Source organism: the organism of the source record quoted next, unplaced genomic scaffold (assembly GCF_019419815.1).
Source record: "Pyrus x bretschneideri cultivar Hongxiangsu unplaced genomic scaffold, Pyrus_bretschneideri_v1 Contig57, whole genome shotgun sequence".
Lineage (NCBI taxonomy): Eukaryota > Viridiplantae > Streptophyta > Magnoliopsida > Rosales > Rosaceae > Pyrus > Pyrus x bretschneideri.
The window spans coordinates 128,912-141,842 of NW_025999795.1; the positions used below are offsets into that span (position 1 = coordinate 128,912).

At 38.1% G+C, this 12,931-nt stretch overlaps 2 protein-coding genes across 2 annotated transcripts; both read left to right on the forward strand.

Annotated features, from left to right (window-relative positions):
- Positions 1–2,775: 2,775 nt before the first annotated feature.
- LOC103933317 (sorbitol dehydrogenase) lies at positions 2,776–4,423 on the forward strand. Its single transcript, XM_009343007.3, has 2 exons — positions 2,776–3,041; positions 3,173–4,423. The coding sequence occupies exons 1-2, from the start codon at positions 2,912–2,914 to the stop codon at positions 4,147–4,149; spliced, it is 1,107 nt and encodes a 368-aa protein (XP_009341282.1). The 5' UTR covers positions 2,776–2,911; the 3' UTR covers positions 4,150–4,423.
- A 6,585-nt stretch (positions 4,424–11,008) lies between these two features.
- LOC103933316 (sorbitol dehydrogenase-like) lies at positions 11,009–12,643 on the forward strand. The gene is made up of 3 exons (XM_009343006.3): positions 11,009–11,170; positions 11,297–11,601; positions 11,687–12,643. The coding sequence occupies exons 1-3, from the start codon at positions 11,041–11,043 to the stop codon at positions 12,356–12,358; spliced, it is 1,107 nt and encodes a 368-aa protein (XP_009341281.2). The 5' UTR covers positions 11,009–11,040; the 3' UTR covers positions 12,359–12,643.
- The last annotated feature ends 288 nt before the right edge of the window (positions 12,644–12,931 follow it).

The following is a 12,931-nucleotide window of genomic DNA, read 5'->3' on the forward strand; positions in this document are numbered from 1 at the left end:
AAACTTCTCATTCCTTTAATGTAAAAATATTGATGTATTAAAAAAAAATCTTCTTCTATTCAATTTTTACCGTAAGTACATCGAATCGGGGATCGATTTGAGAAGAAAGACGGAACGCGAGACAGAAGCGGTGGCTGGTGTGGTGGCTTAGGGTGCCGTATGGTGGGCAGGGGAGCCTCATTAGCGACAGTTGTTGCCCTGGCGTATGTTATTATGATTTCTGGGATACAATTGTTGACCGCCTCTATGACTTTCATGCTGGACTTGAATTGATAAACTTCACATGCTGATGCTGCACTTCAAAGAAACTTCGTCATCTTTCATGCGCCAGAAAATTAGGGCTGCAAACAGAAGAACCCAGCCGACCGTTTATTTTGTTTTCTGGTATATTATCCGACGGTTATTAGTTTAAGAGTTGGTTGGTTGGGTGTTGACATTGCCATTGCAAAAGTTTGGGATAAATATTTTAGTAATTTGACTATATTGATTTTATTAATCAGTCTTTTGCCGACAAAAAGTTAGATAAATAAATCATACATTTATTTCATTGGCTAAAACAAATATTATTTTGTTTTGGGAATTGTTATTGGTATTCCAAAAATCTCATTTTACACTCCAAACTTTCTATATTGGGAAAGAAAAATACATTTGTGAGGAGCGTATTGAGATTTTTGGAGTGTCAATAACACTTCCCCTTGTTTTTTAATCACAATGGTTAATGAGACTAACATAATTTATGTGTGGTCATTGAGATTGAAAATCGATAGAAGTGGTAATTGAGTTTGTTCACCATCTATTATTTTGGTCATTATGTGAAAAGTCTCTATGAAATTGAGAGTGTTTTTGTCTAATCAACCCTTCCACTTGTTTTTTCATTTAACATAAATTTTTTACGAAATGACAAAATGATTGGCAGTCTACAAACCGAAGTGCAATTTCTATCGATTTTCAATCTCGATGACCAAAGCGAGGAGTTATGTCAATCTCAATGACCATTTTGATTAAAAAAATTGATAGTTTTCTAATTCGATATTATCTACACTAAGAGTGGGAGATTTAGCTACACCTCACAATGAACTAGTCATATTTTGATATTCTACACAAACAAGTGAGAGAGTATACTTAACCTCACAATAAGTTAGTCTTAATAATTCAGGGAAATTTAACATAACACCTTTTTCTTACAAATGAAAACAAATACAAATAAACTGTAGTTCTAACCAGTGGCTGGTGCAAATATTTGTGATAACCTAATTAACAAATAAGACTTTCCTTCCAAGGAAGAAAAAAGGAATATTCGATCGGATTCCATATCAAGATTCATGGGCTTCCAACGCTAATCTTAATTAAGCTCGAAATTACTCAACTACCTACCCCAACTTGAATCGACGTGGGACCCAACTGATGGATAAAGAGGACGAATTCCACGTCAATCTGACTCTGCATGCCGTGGAATCGATTCAGCAGTTCCCTCACATCCGTTGATTTTAATTGTAGGTGGTCCCTACACCAACACCATCGCGCATCTTGCACTCCACTTAATATTCGGCTGTTTAGTAGTTGACATTATGTTTAAACGATGAGAATTGTTATTAGTATTTTAAAATTTTTATTTTATATTTTAAATTTTTTATATTAGAAAAGAAAGATACATTTATAAGAAATTTAAAATGAGATTTTTAGAATGCCAATAACACTTTCCTAAATGATATCCCTCTTCATTCGTGGTCATAATTGTAAAAGAGGAGTTTTAAATTGGACTTGCATAGAAGATGAGGCGAATATAATAATAGATTTATTTTATAAATAAAAAAATTGACTGCTTTCAAGTTCCTACAAGCTAGGCGAAAATTTATCTCTAACGTTATTTTGTGGTTGAAGAAATATAAACTGGTTAGGCTCCCAAAATCGAGAAGAACGTCCATGGCACATAGCAACGGCTGTTGTTTAAAATATCGATATATCGATGTCAGTTGTCTTTGATAGAAATTATGGTAATTTGCAATGCGATGAGTGTATCAACTCATTCATATTTAGTCGAAATTAGAGAAAATTTTCTAAAAAGTTCAAAAGTTCGAAATCTGTAATGAATTCCGGTAAATTTTCTGTACTGAATCATAAATATCGATGATATATAGTAAGGCATTTCACTTTCTCTTTCCATATTGATCCTTAATTTTTCGGATATTTTAAACACTGGTAACTGCATATGAAGCCAATTCACGAATGACATTTGAGATGCATAAAGTAGTTTCTCTCAAGAGGAGATACCAATCCCAATTCAAGCAAGAGACGCATGTACCCCAAAAGTGTGATTGTAACTAATGGGAATATACTTGAGAACAAATCGCTCCATCCAAATCCAAATTTTTGGGGTGTGACATTCATACCGCCACGTTATATTATTAATTTATAGATTATAACATGAGTAGATGACAAAACTATGATAAATATACACGTATTATGATAAGAATGAATTAATTTATTCACGTAATAATGTAACAGTTACAATGAAAAATTCCTATAATTATCCAAGATACATGTTAAATGATAAATATATATGATAAGAATAAATTAATTTCTCCACGTAACAACATAACATTCACAACGAAAGATTTCAGAATAATTCAAGATGCACGTTAAATTAGGTTCCCCAGGAAACAGCCGTGACAACCACTACTTGGCCATGTGAGATAGATTCTATAAACTTACAGCAGGTGATTTTGCAGCTTCACAGGCTTCCTAAACTAATATAAATACCACCCCGTAGCCACTCTATTTTCATCAAGAAATCAAACAAGTCCGTTCATTCCGTTTATCCGTGTCTTTTGTTCTATTTGTGTCTATTTTGTTAGGAGAAGTAGTAGTTTGTGTCTTAGAAACACACTTTAGAAAAAACCGAAAGTAAAAAATGGGTAAGGGAGGCCAATCCTGCAATGGCGTTGTTAGAGACGCCAAACCTGCTGAGCAGGAAAACATGGCTGCTTGGCTCGTTGATGTTAACACCATCAAGATCCTACCTTTCAAGCTCCCCGCTATTGGTATGTACTTATCTCCCTACTTTTATTTTCATCGCTAGTGTTTTTTCGGTTTTTGATTTTCAGTTTTCAAGTTTCGTTGAAGTATTGGCTAACATCTTGCTCTCCTGTTTCTTGGGATTTCTTAATTTTAGGACCGAATGATGTTCGAATTCGGATTAAGGCTGTTGGCATTTGCGGAAGTGATATTCACTACCTCAAGACCATGAAATGTGGGGATTTTCAGGTTAAGGATCCGATGGTGATCGGACATGAGTGTGCTGGGATCGTAGACAAAGTTGGGAGCGAGGTGAAGCATCTGGTGCCTGGTGATCGTGTGGCTGTTGAACCCGGCATCAGCTGCGCACATTGCCAGCAGTGCAAAGGCGGCCGCTACAATCTATGCCCTGACATGAAGTTTTTCGCCACCCCACCTGTTCATGGTTCATTGGCGAATCAGATTGTGCACCCCGCGGATCTGTGCTTTAAATTGCCAGAAAATGTGAGCTTGGAAGAAGGGGCAATGTGTGAGCCCTTGAGTGTTGGGGTTCACGCTTGTCGGCGAGCCAATGTTAGTCCCGAAACAACTGTTCTGATCGTCGGCGCAGGGCCGATCGGGCTGGTTTCCGTGCTGGCTGCTCGTGCTTTCGGAGCACCAAGAATTGTCATCGTAGATATGGATGACAGGCGTTTAGCCATGGCAAAATCTCTCGGCGCCGATGGCACGGTCAAAGTTTCGACCAAAATGGAGGACTTAGATGACGAAGTTGCCAAGATTAAAGAAGCTATGGGATCCGAAGTTGATGTGACCTTCGACTGTGTAGGATTCAACAAAACCATGTCTACGGGCCTCAATGCCACTCGTCCCGGCGGCAAAGTTTGCCTTGTCGGAATGGGACACGGGGTGATGACAGTCCCTCTCACTCCCGCTGCTGCCAGGGAGGTTGATGTGGTTGGAGTTTTTCGTTACAAGAATACATGGCCGCTTTGCCTTGAGTTTTTGAGAAACGGGAAGATCAACGTGAAGCCGCTTATTACCCACCGGTTTGGTTTTACCGAGAAGGAGGTAGAAGAAGCTTTTGCAACCAGTGCTCGGGGGGGCAACGCCATTAAAGTCATGTTTACTCTATAGCAAATCAACCATGAAGTTGCAGAATTTCGGATTGTTTGAGGGGACAAGTTTGTGATGGTTTGGAAATTTGGAAGTCATCATCTCGGATGAAGAATGGTCTTGTTCTAAAGTTCGGGGAAACTTCTTGTTGTACAGGGACCATTGTATACCTTTATTAGATCTCGGCATGCACCAGTGTAGTATAGCTTCCCTTATTTTTAACATGAGTCCGTCAATATATATGAACTATGTATGTAACTAAAACTTCTTCAATATAAGTCTTTTTTCCGCTGAAGTTGTTTTCATTTGACACGAGTCTGTTGGCCTTGTTTCAGTTCCTTTGGACCATCGATGAGAGTACTAGACACATCGTCATGCAGAAATATAGACGTACTTCTATTAGTGTAGAAAATATATACCTTGAGTTATTATTGTTCCAATAGCATTTCCTGCTGCTGTATGAGCAGCATATGGTAGAGCAGTTTATGAATATCTACGCGGTGGATTTGATTTTACCAAAGATGATGAGAATCTTAATTCCTAACCATTTTACAAATTATCACAAACCCAACCTATTAAGTTAGAGAAATTGGCCACCTAAATCGGCCACTATAATTATAATCAAAGATAATTCAAATCTTAACACACAAGATGAACATTCTTTATCACTTAAATTGCAAGTTACTCTTTCCTCTCTCCTTTTTCACCCCAAGGCATTTTCTTTTACTTTTTCTTTTATCCCTAAAGTTGTAAACCTAATACTTTTGTGTTAACCACGGTTGTCCAATACTACTTTTGAGGGTTAATATAATCTAATATTTATTTTCTAAAACGAAAAATAGTTAAAGAGCAAAGCCTTTATGTACAAACGAAGTCTAAACATAATGCATACCTAGCACAACTAGAAATCTAAGAATGATCAGTTGGTGTCTTGAGTGAGTCAAAATATTTGCAACAAAGTTCGGCTCACTGCCAAACACGAATGGACTCAAAGCTTTTTGGCTTGTAGAATACATGTCTTAAGTGTTGAGGCTTCATCGATTGGGGTGAAGTGTGAGCCCTTGAGTTTTCCCGGCCTCCGAAATAATGGAATGTTTTAACTTGACCAGCAACTGGTCCCTTTTTTTTATTTAAGAAAATGTGAGTTTCAATTAGTTTTATAAACAATTTTAAATGTTAAACTCATTAGTACTTGTGGCAATGACTTGATTACATGTTAGCGTAAAGTAGCTCACATAGGTGACATGTTATAAAAGTTGGTAGAGTATTTGGCGAGGGTAACGAAACAAGATAAAGTGATACATAAAAATTGAGTTAGTAGAGTTAGAGTTAAGTGACACGAAAATGAGTTTATAGTGACATAGTGAGTTTCACTCATAGTTTAGGAGATATCAAATTAAACGATCAATATTTTCACCTTTTTAAATTACAAGAACCCTAATTATATACTACAAATTAAACATTAACCCTTAAAATTTTTATTTGGACTTACTAGTTGCCAAACCACGAAGATCCGGCCCAAATCCCGTCCATCTAATCGCCTCACGCCAAACTTGAACTTCACATCCTCCCACTATGATCTCTTATACATATTTTAGGGAACTTGTAAAGAATCGACAAAAATGTATTTTCATGTAGCCTTGCTTAGTCAATATGCTCATCACTGAGCTATCCAATACATCGACGACATAGATGCATCGACAATATTGACAAAGACCGTCTGTGATCTTTGGGAGAGACAATCAACTTGTTCTTTGTTAATATCGTCAATGCGTTGATATTCCTCGTCGGTATTTTCAAAATGGTAATAAGCTCTATTGATGTTGTTGATATTTTCACCAGAGATATGTTACAGAGATTTAAAATAAAAAAATAAAAAAAACGAAAGTCTTTATGAACTCTTTGTCACAATGTTTTATAATGTTGGTATCGAAATTAACATTAAACAGTGATGTGGCAGAAAGTCCACAGGGAGTCTCACTTTGTGAGAGTCTCCTTAGCATTTCTCTTTTCACCATATTGAGTTTAAGTGGTGAATTCTCCTAATGGTTAGGGTATTTCTCTTCAACCCATTATATTATCTGGTCAAAAATCCTATCATTTTGGAGTAAATTAGTGTAAAACATTATTTGTATGTTGCATATATGAAAAAAGAAATATTTTTGCGCACCGTTCTTATATGATGATAATACTCACCAATATAATTCGAGATATATATACTGAATATAACTTTCAAAATTTAAATTAAAATAAATGTAAAAATAAATATCATCAGCACTCGAGGATCACGATAAAAAATACACCCATATGAAAAGACGGTGTAAATGAGAGGAAAGATTTTGTAAGAGGGACCACTAAAACAAATTTCCCAATATATTATGTTTCATACGCGTGTGTCTGAAGGTACACCGTGTACGTGGCACCTCATTATCCATTGTTGACGTACAACGGCTCCTTTGAAGAAACTTCAGGAGCGTTGCAACTCAACGGTCACCGAATTCAATCCCACATATTTCTGACGCGGGAATTAGTCAGTCGTCACCTACCTTGGACGCGTGCCAGAAACCCTAAGGCTTGCTGGCAACACAGAGAGCACATCTCGTGTTTAAGCCTGGCTACACAGGGACCAACCAACTGTTACTAAATAATTAGGTTTTTGGTCGGTTTTTGTTAGTTGATAATGGATGGTGGGAGTCATTACTTCACAGAATGGCTAATAGATTTTGCTAACCGACCAAAAATATATTTAATTCAGGCGTTAAAGGAATCCCAGGAAAGATAACAAAAGAAAAAGATAACTTCTAAAACAAGATAATTATTCTTTTTTTTTTTTTTTAAATTACTATTATTGAGAGGAGGGCAAGATTTTTTTTTTTTTTTTGTCACTATTGATTACATTAAGTTAGAGAACAGGTAAGTTTCGAATCCTGAGTTATGCGTATAACCTCAACACCCTATCAATTAGAATATTGAACTACATGAAAGAAACAAAATGATTATTTTGGCCCCTTACTCAAATTTTTAGCCACATCTCTCACCTACTTGATCCAAAAAGGAAAAAAGCATTCTTGCATGCTTACCTGCTTGTTAGCTCTACCTACTCGTTCGAGCAGATTATAGTCAGGTATTTTGGGGATGCCATGGCTAGGGTTTACTCGGATACTAAGGTAGATGAAAATAATGCCCAACAACAATTAAAATGGTGTTAGGAATGTTGAATAGGACCACATAACCAGGACGTTAAAATGACAGTATTTTAAACTTATCACATATTATTATGTATTTTTTATAATACTACTGTTTTGTCCTGTTACCATGTATTTTAATTTTGCAGTTTGCTTCCGTTCAACTATAATGTTACCTTCTGTTTTTTGTCCTGTCGACAATTTTGTTTAGTTCAAAGATATGAAGTCAAGGGAAGGAAGCCCATGACATAACTCCACAATTATTTGAATCTCAAAGTATTTGCTGTAAGGATAATTAAACAGTTTGGAATAAACTGAAGGAGGGCAGCTGTTTGGATCCAAATTTACACCATCGATCCGTGCAATCAAGGTCGTTGAGTGAACATAGCTCTCAATCATCGGATGGAAAAGTAGAGATAATTTTTGTCATTATTAAAGGATAATATTATGGTTTTTATCATAATAATTATCTTTTAATATGAATTATCCTAGCATCTTTTTCAACCAAGTAAATAGGGTGCGAATTATATCCTGAAGCAAGTGGTATAGTTTAAATTGAGTTGGGATGTGTGTGGATGTGTGTGGACGTGTGGATATGCTGCAAAGCTGGTATTCAAGAAAGAAGGGTCAAGATGCATGCATGGATGGATGACTTTAAAGGCGATAAGATAGGAAGCCTAGGTAGCCTAGGCTTGGTAACATTAATGGGATGTGATAAGGCTTTCAGGGGTTGGCATTGCAATTAAATTGCAGGTGTTTGCGACATACATAATTCACATACACGTGGAGGATTTAGCCGCTAAGCAGCATGGAGGGTTTGAAATTAATGAGAGTTCTAGTGCAAGTGGTTGGCATTAGGCGTTTCGAATATGTTGCCTTACTAGCACCAATTCATGTTGTGATAATTATTAGCAAAGGGATTGGCTTATCAAAGAGTTTGAGTTGCAATTGAATTCTACAAATACCATCAGCCATCAGGCTGCGAGCAGAGACTTCACTATAAATACAAGAAGTCGTGCAACATGGAAGGGACCTCCAACTCAACACACAACTGCCCTGCGCAAAACCTCTCAAACATCTTGAGATTTTTTATTTTCTTTTTCCTGCTGACACATCTTCAGTTTGGATAAACAGCACTGTGAAGGCAACCGGCAAACATCTTCAGTTTGGATAAATAGCACTGTTGCCGTAGAATCAGTCGACCGAGGAACACCTTCAGTTTGGATAAACAGCACTGCGTTGAGGCCGACTGGTTACCAATCCAAGTCTCGGTCGAGAAGGGTTTCCGAATCCTTATTGGCAGAGGTCATCTTATTAGCCTTCTCGGCGAAGTAAGGTATTACGAGTTACGACATTCGGTGCATTGAACGCCGAGTGATTTTATGATTAGATACTCATAAGTGAGTTTCAGAGTTCGGCATTCTAACGGCAGAACCACATTCACCATCAAGACATACATCACCTTTGAATACTTGTGTCCGTACAGTCTAGTGTCGATTCAACGTGCTTATACTCTCACGAATATAATCACTGTGACCGAATCCGGTGCCGACGATTTGTGAACTTCGCAGAACTAGCAGCCTTGTCTTCAGGCTCGAGAATCCAAAGGCTGAGATTTGTTCCTTCCTCGGCTGCAGTCGCAAGATAAAAAAGTCAACAACGCGCTCAACGCAACATCAACAAATTTTACTCCTCGGCCGACGAGTTGGCACGCCTCGCATTTCAACCGAATGACGTAATTAGCTTATTAGTTACTCGGCCTACGCGCCACGTAGGCTTGATAATTTTTAAGGTCAACACAGCATATTCCAAATTCCACTTTGAGTAAACCTAAACCTAACATGGGCATGACTAACAGCAAAACCGTGTACATAGTACATACTCAAACCTAGATCGTCAAACCGACATAGTCGAACTTATTAGATATTGCTACAACTGTCTTGATTTGGATAACGTTTAATAATCTCACTTTCAGCCTCCAAATATTTGGATAATCCAAATGGAAAATTCCTGCTAGCAGCTTAGGAAAATGGATGCACCGTCCAAGACTAATGGACGGCATGTGGTAGAAGTCTCCGCTAAGTGTGGATTGGACTTGTTAATTGTGGATAACGCTAGAACTCCGGCGAAATTTAGTGTCAAACATGTGGGGTGGAGGTGGGGGATGGCGGTCGTGATGGTTTGTTCTTTGCTCTAAATCTAGTAATAGAAAAAGGTGTAAAGTGATTATTATTTTATTTTGTACAAACAATTTTAGAGAAAGGGGATTGAAGACACATGAGTTCGAGTACGAAGAAAATGTTGTAATCACGATTACAAAAAACAAAAAAAGCTTTAATCACTCAAGTTACAAGATCTCGGTTATACTATGAGTTGATTCTGTCTAGAACTGATGCTCATTTGCAGTCTATGTTATGGAGCCAAAAATAATCAAGAGGCGACACGTGGATTTTTAGGTGAAGAGGATAAAATTACCCTCGAGACACATCGGTTTCCTACACACTAGCAGTGAAGAATCATCCATCAACCGAGTCAAGAGTGCCCAAAATAGGTAACAAGTTTAAATTTATCTCATCCATCTTTACTCCATATCCTCTACAAGGAAATCATTCCATAACCTTCAAAACCCTCCCTATAAATTAAATTAATTAGGCTAATTAATGGATTAATTCCTAATTAATCCATTAATCATCAAATTAATCACCATTACACCCCAAAAAACATCCAAGGGCCGGCCACTCTCTCTTCCAAAGAGGGCCAGCCATGGTCTAAAAATAGGACTCCATTTTCCTTGAAAGAGGAGGTCCACACTCTTGTAAAACTCCAAAAACTCTACAAACACTTTTTCTCTCTAAATTCTAACTTTGGCATTGGAGGTTCTTCGGCCAAAACCCCCCCTTCCCATTCATTGTGGGCGCGTGAGGCTCTTGGCCTTGACCTAAGGTGTTAATTGTTTTGTAGGTGCAATTTTGTCCAAGATCAAGAAGGTGGAATTTTGCATCCACATATGTGATCACTAACTATGAAGGGGGATTGAAACACAAAAAAATGTTTTAATCACTCAAGTTACAATATTTTGATTATACTGAGTTGATTATGTCGAGAATTGACATTGATTTACAACTTATCTGATCCTTAACTACGGAGAAAAACTTATGTCTGACTAACCATAAATGACCTAAAAGATAAATAAGTGAGACCAATTGCTAGGATCACATATAACTCTCTATGTGTGTCCGGTAGATCATGGTTGTAGGTTTCTTGATACACCCCCTCCCCCAATCTGTCATTGCTAGTCTTCTTGATGACATATAAAGGCTGTTTGGAAAACAGTATTAAAAATGGATTGCTTTGCAGAAAAGTAGTCTTGGTAATTATATAAAACGAAACTTTTCAATTTTTTTGACTTAATTAGCATATGTGTCAACAATTTGTAAGAATGTGAAAGCACTCCTTCTAGGAAACATCCCTGCAATGTCCCACAATTAAATAAATTTATTAATTTCTGAAAATAATTAGATAATGTTCCAGGGTTGGCTTATCCAACTTACAAACCAACTTTACCAAATCAGACTCTCAAGTTTGCTATAAATACCACACCCAGCCAAGCTTGCTCCATCAAAAAACACAACCATTCTGTCTTTCAAACACAGAAGACACAAAGCAAACGGCGAAAGCAATACACTTCAGAAAGAAAAAAAAACACAAAGCAAACAGCGAAAGCATTATGGGTAAGGGTGGGCAAAAGATTTATGGATTGGCTAAGAAAGCCAAACCTGTTCAGCAAGAAAACATGGCTGCTTATCTTGTTGATGTCAACACCATCAAGATCCTACCTTTCAAGCTCCCCAGTATCGGTATTTACCTCTCTCCCTTCTTTTAAATTCATCGTTATTTTTTTTCGGTGTTTGGTTTTTGGTTTTCACCGTTGTAGTGATGCTAATATGCTGCTCCCCTGTTCTCTTGGGATTTCTTAATTTTAGGACCCAATGATGTCCGGATTCGGATTAAGGCGGTTGGTATTTGTGGAAGCGATGTTCACTACCTCAAGACCATGAAATGTGCGGATTTTGAGGTTAAAGAGCCGATGGTGATGGGACATGAGTGTGCTGGGATCGTAGACAAAGTTGGGAGCGAGGTGAAGCATCTGGTGCCTGGTGACCGGGTGGCGGTTGAGCCCGGTATCAGTTGCTCACGGTGTCAGCAGTGCAAAGGAGGGCAGTACAATCTTTGCCCCGACATGAAGTTTTTCGCCACCCCACCGGTTCATGGTTCCTTGGCAAATCAGGTATAAATTTCGACTTTCTCAACCTTTTTGACATATGAATTCTATGGCATCAGGACCGTATATAATGACCATCTGTTTTTAACAGATTGTGCATCCTGCGGATCTATGCTTCAAGCTGCCAAAGAATGTGAGCTTGGAGGAAGGGGCAATGTGTGAGCCCTTGAGTGTTGGAGTTCATGCATGTCGGCGAGCCAATGTTGGTCCCGAAACAACTGTTCTGATCATCGGAGCAGGGCCTATTGGTCTGGTTTCAGTTTTGGCCGCTCGTGCTTTCGGGGCACCAAGAATTGTCATTGTGGATATGGATGACAAGCGTTTAGCCATGGCAAAGTCTGTCGGCGCTGATGGCACCGTCAAAGTTTCAACAAAAATGGAGGATTTGGATGACGAAGTTGCCAAGATTAAAGAAGCCATGGAATCCGAGGTGGATGTGACCTTTGATTGTGTGGGTTTTAATAAAACCATGTCGACGGGTCTCAACGCCACTCGTCCCGGCGGCAAAGTCTGCCTTGTCGGAATGGGACACGGCATGATGACAGTGCCTCTCACTCCAGCTGCTGCGAGGGAGGTTGATGTGGTTGGTGTTTTCCGGTACAAGAACACATGGCCACTTTGCCTCGATTTTTTGAGAAGTGGGAAGATCGACGTGAAACCGCTTATTACTCACCGGTTTGGATTTACCGAGAAGGAGGTGGAAGAAGCCTTTGCTACCAGTGCTCGTGGGGGTGACGCCATCAAAGTCATGTTTAATCTATAGGAAGTTTGCCATAAGTCACTAAATTTCGGAATCTTTGAGACGACAAGTTGTGATGGTTCGGAAATCTTAGATGTAAATTAGCTACAATTTGTTTTTTTATTTGTTTTTGTACGAAGTTCTGGTTTCTACTGTTGGGGAAAGCTTTATGGTAGAACCCAAGCTTGTTTACGTACAGAGTTGTAAATTGATTTATTTAACATTATTTCCTTCAAGAAATATGAAATATGTAATGTTACATTATACCGAAAGGTTCTTCAATCAATATAAGACCTTTTTATCTTTTCAGAAGTTGTTTTTATTTAACACAAGGTCTCAGTCCCATCCCTTCGGAGCATACATAAGTATTAAAAGTACACATTAGAAATCAAATCCTCACAACTTATTTTGTGTGTAACCTTTCTGTTACTTATCAATCCACATTGTGTTGTTTAAGATGAAAGCCTTCATTGCTTTAGCAACAAGTTACTCTTTCTCTCTCTTTTTCACCCCAAGGCATTTTCTATTACCTTTTTTCACCCTCAAGTTTTAAACTCTAATTTTGTTGTTTGTGTGGTTTGGTTGGGATTGCAGAGT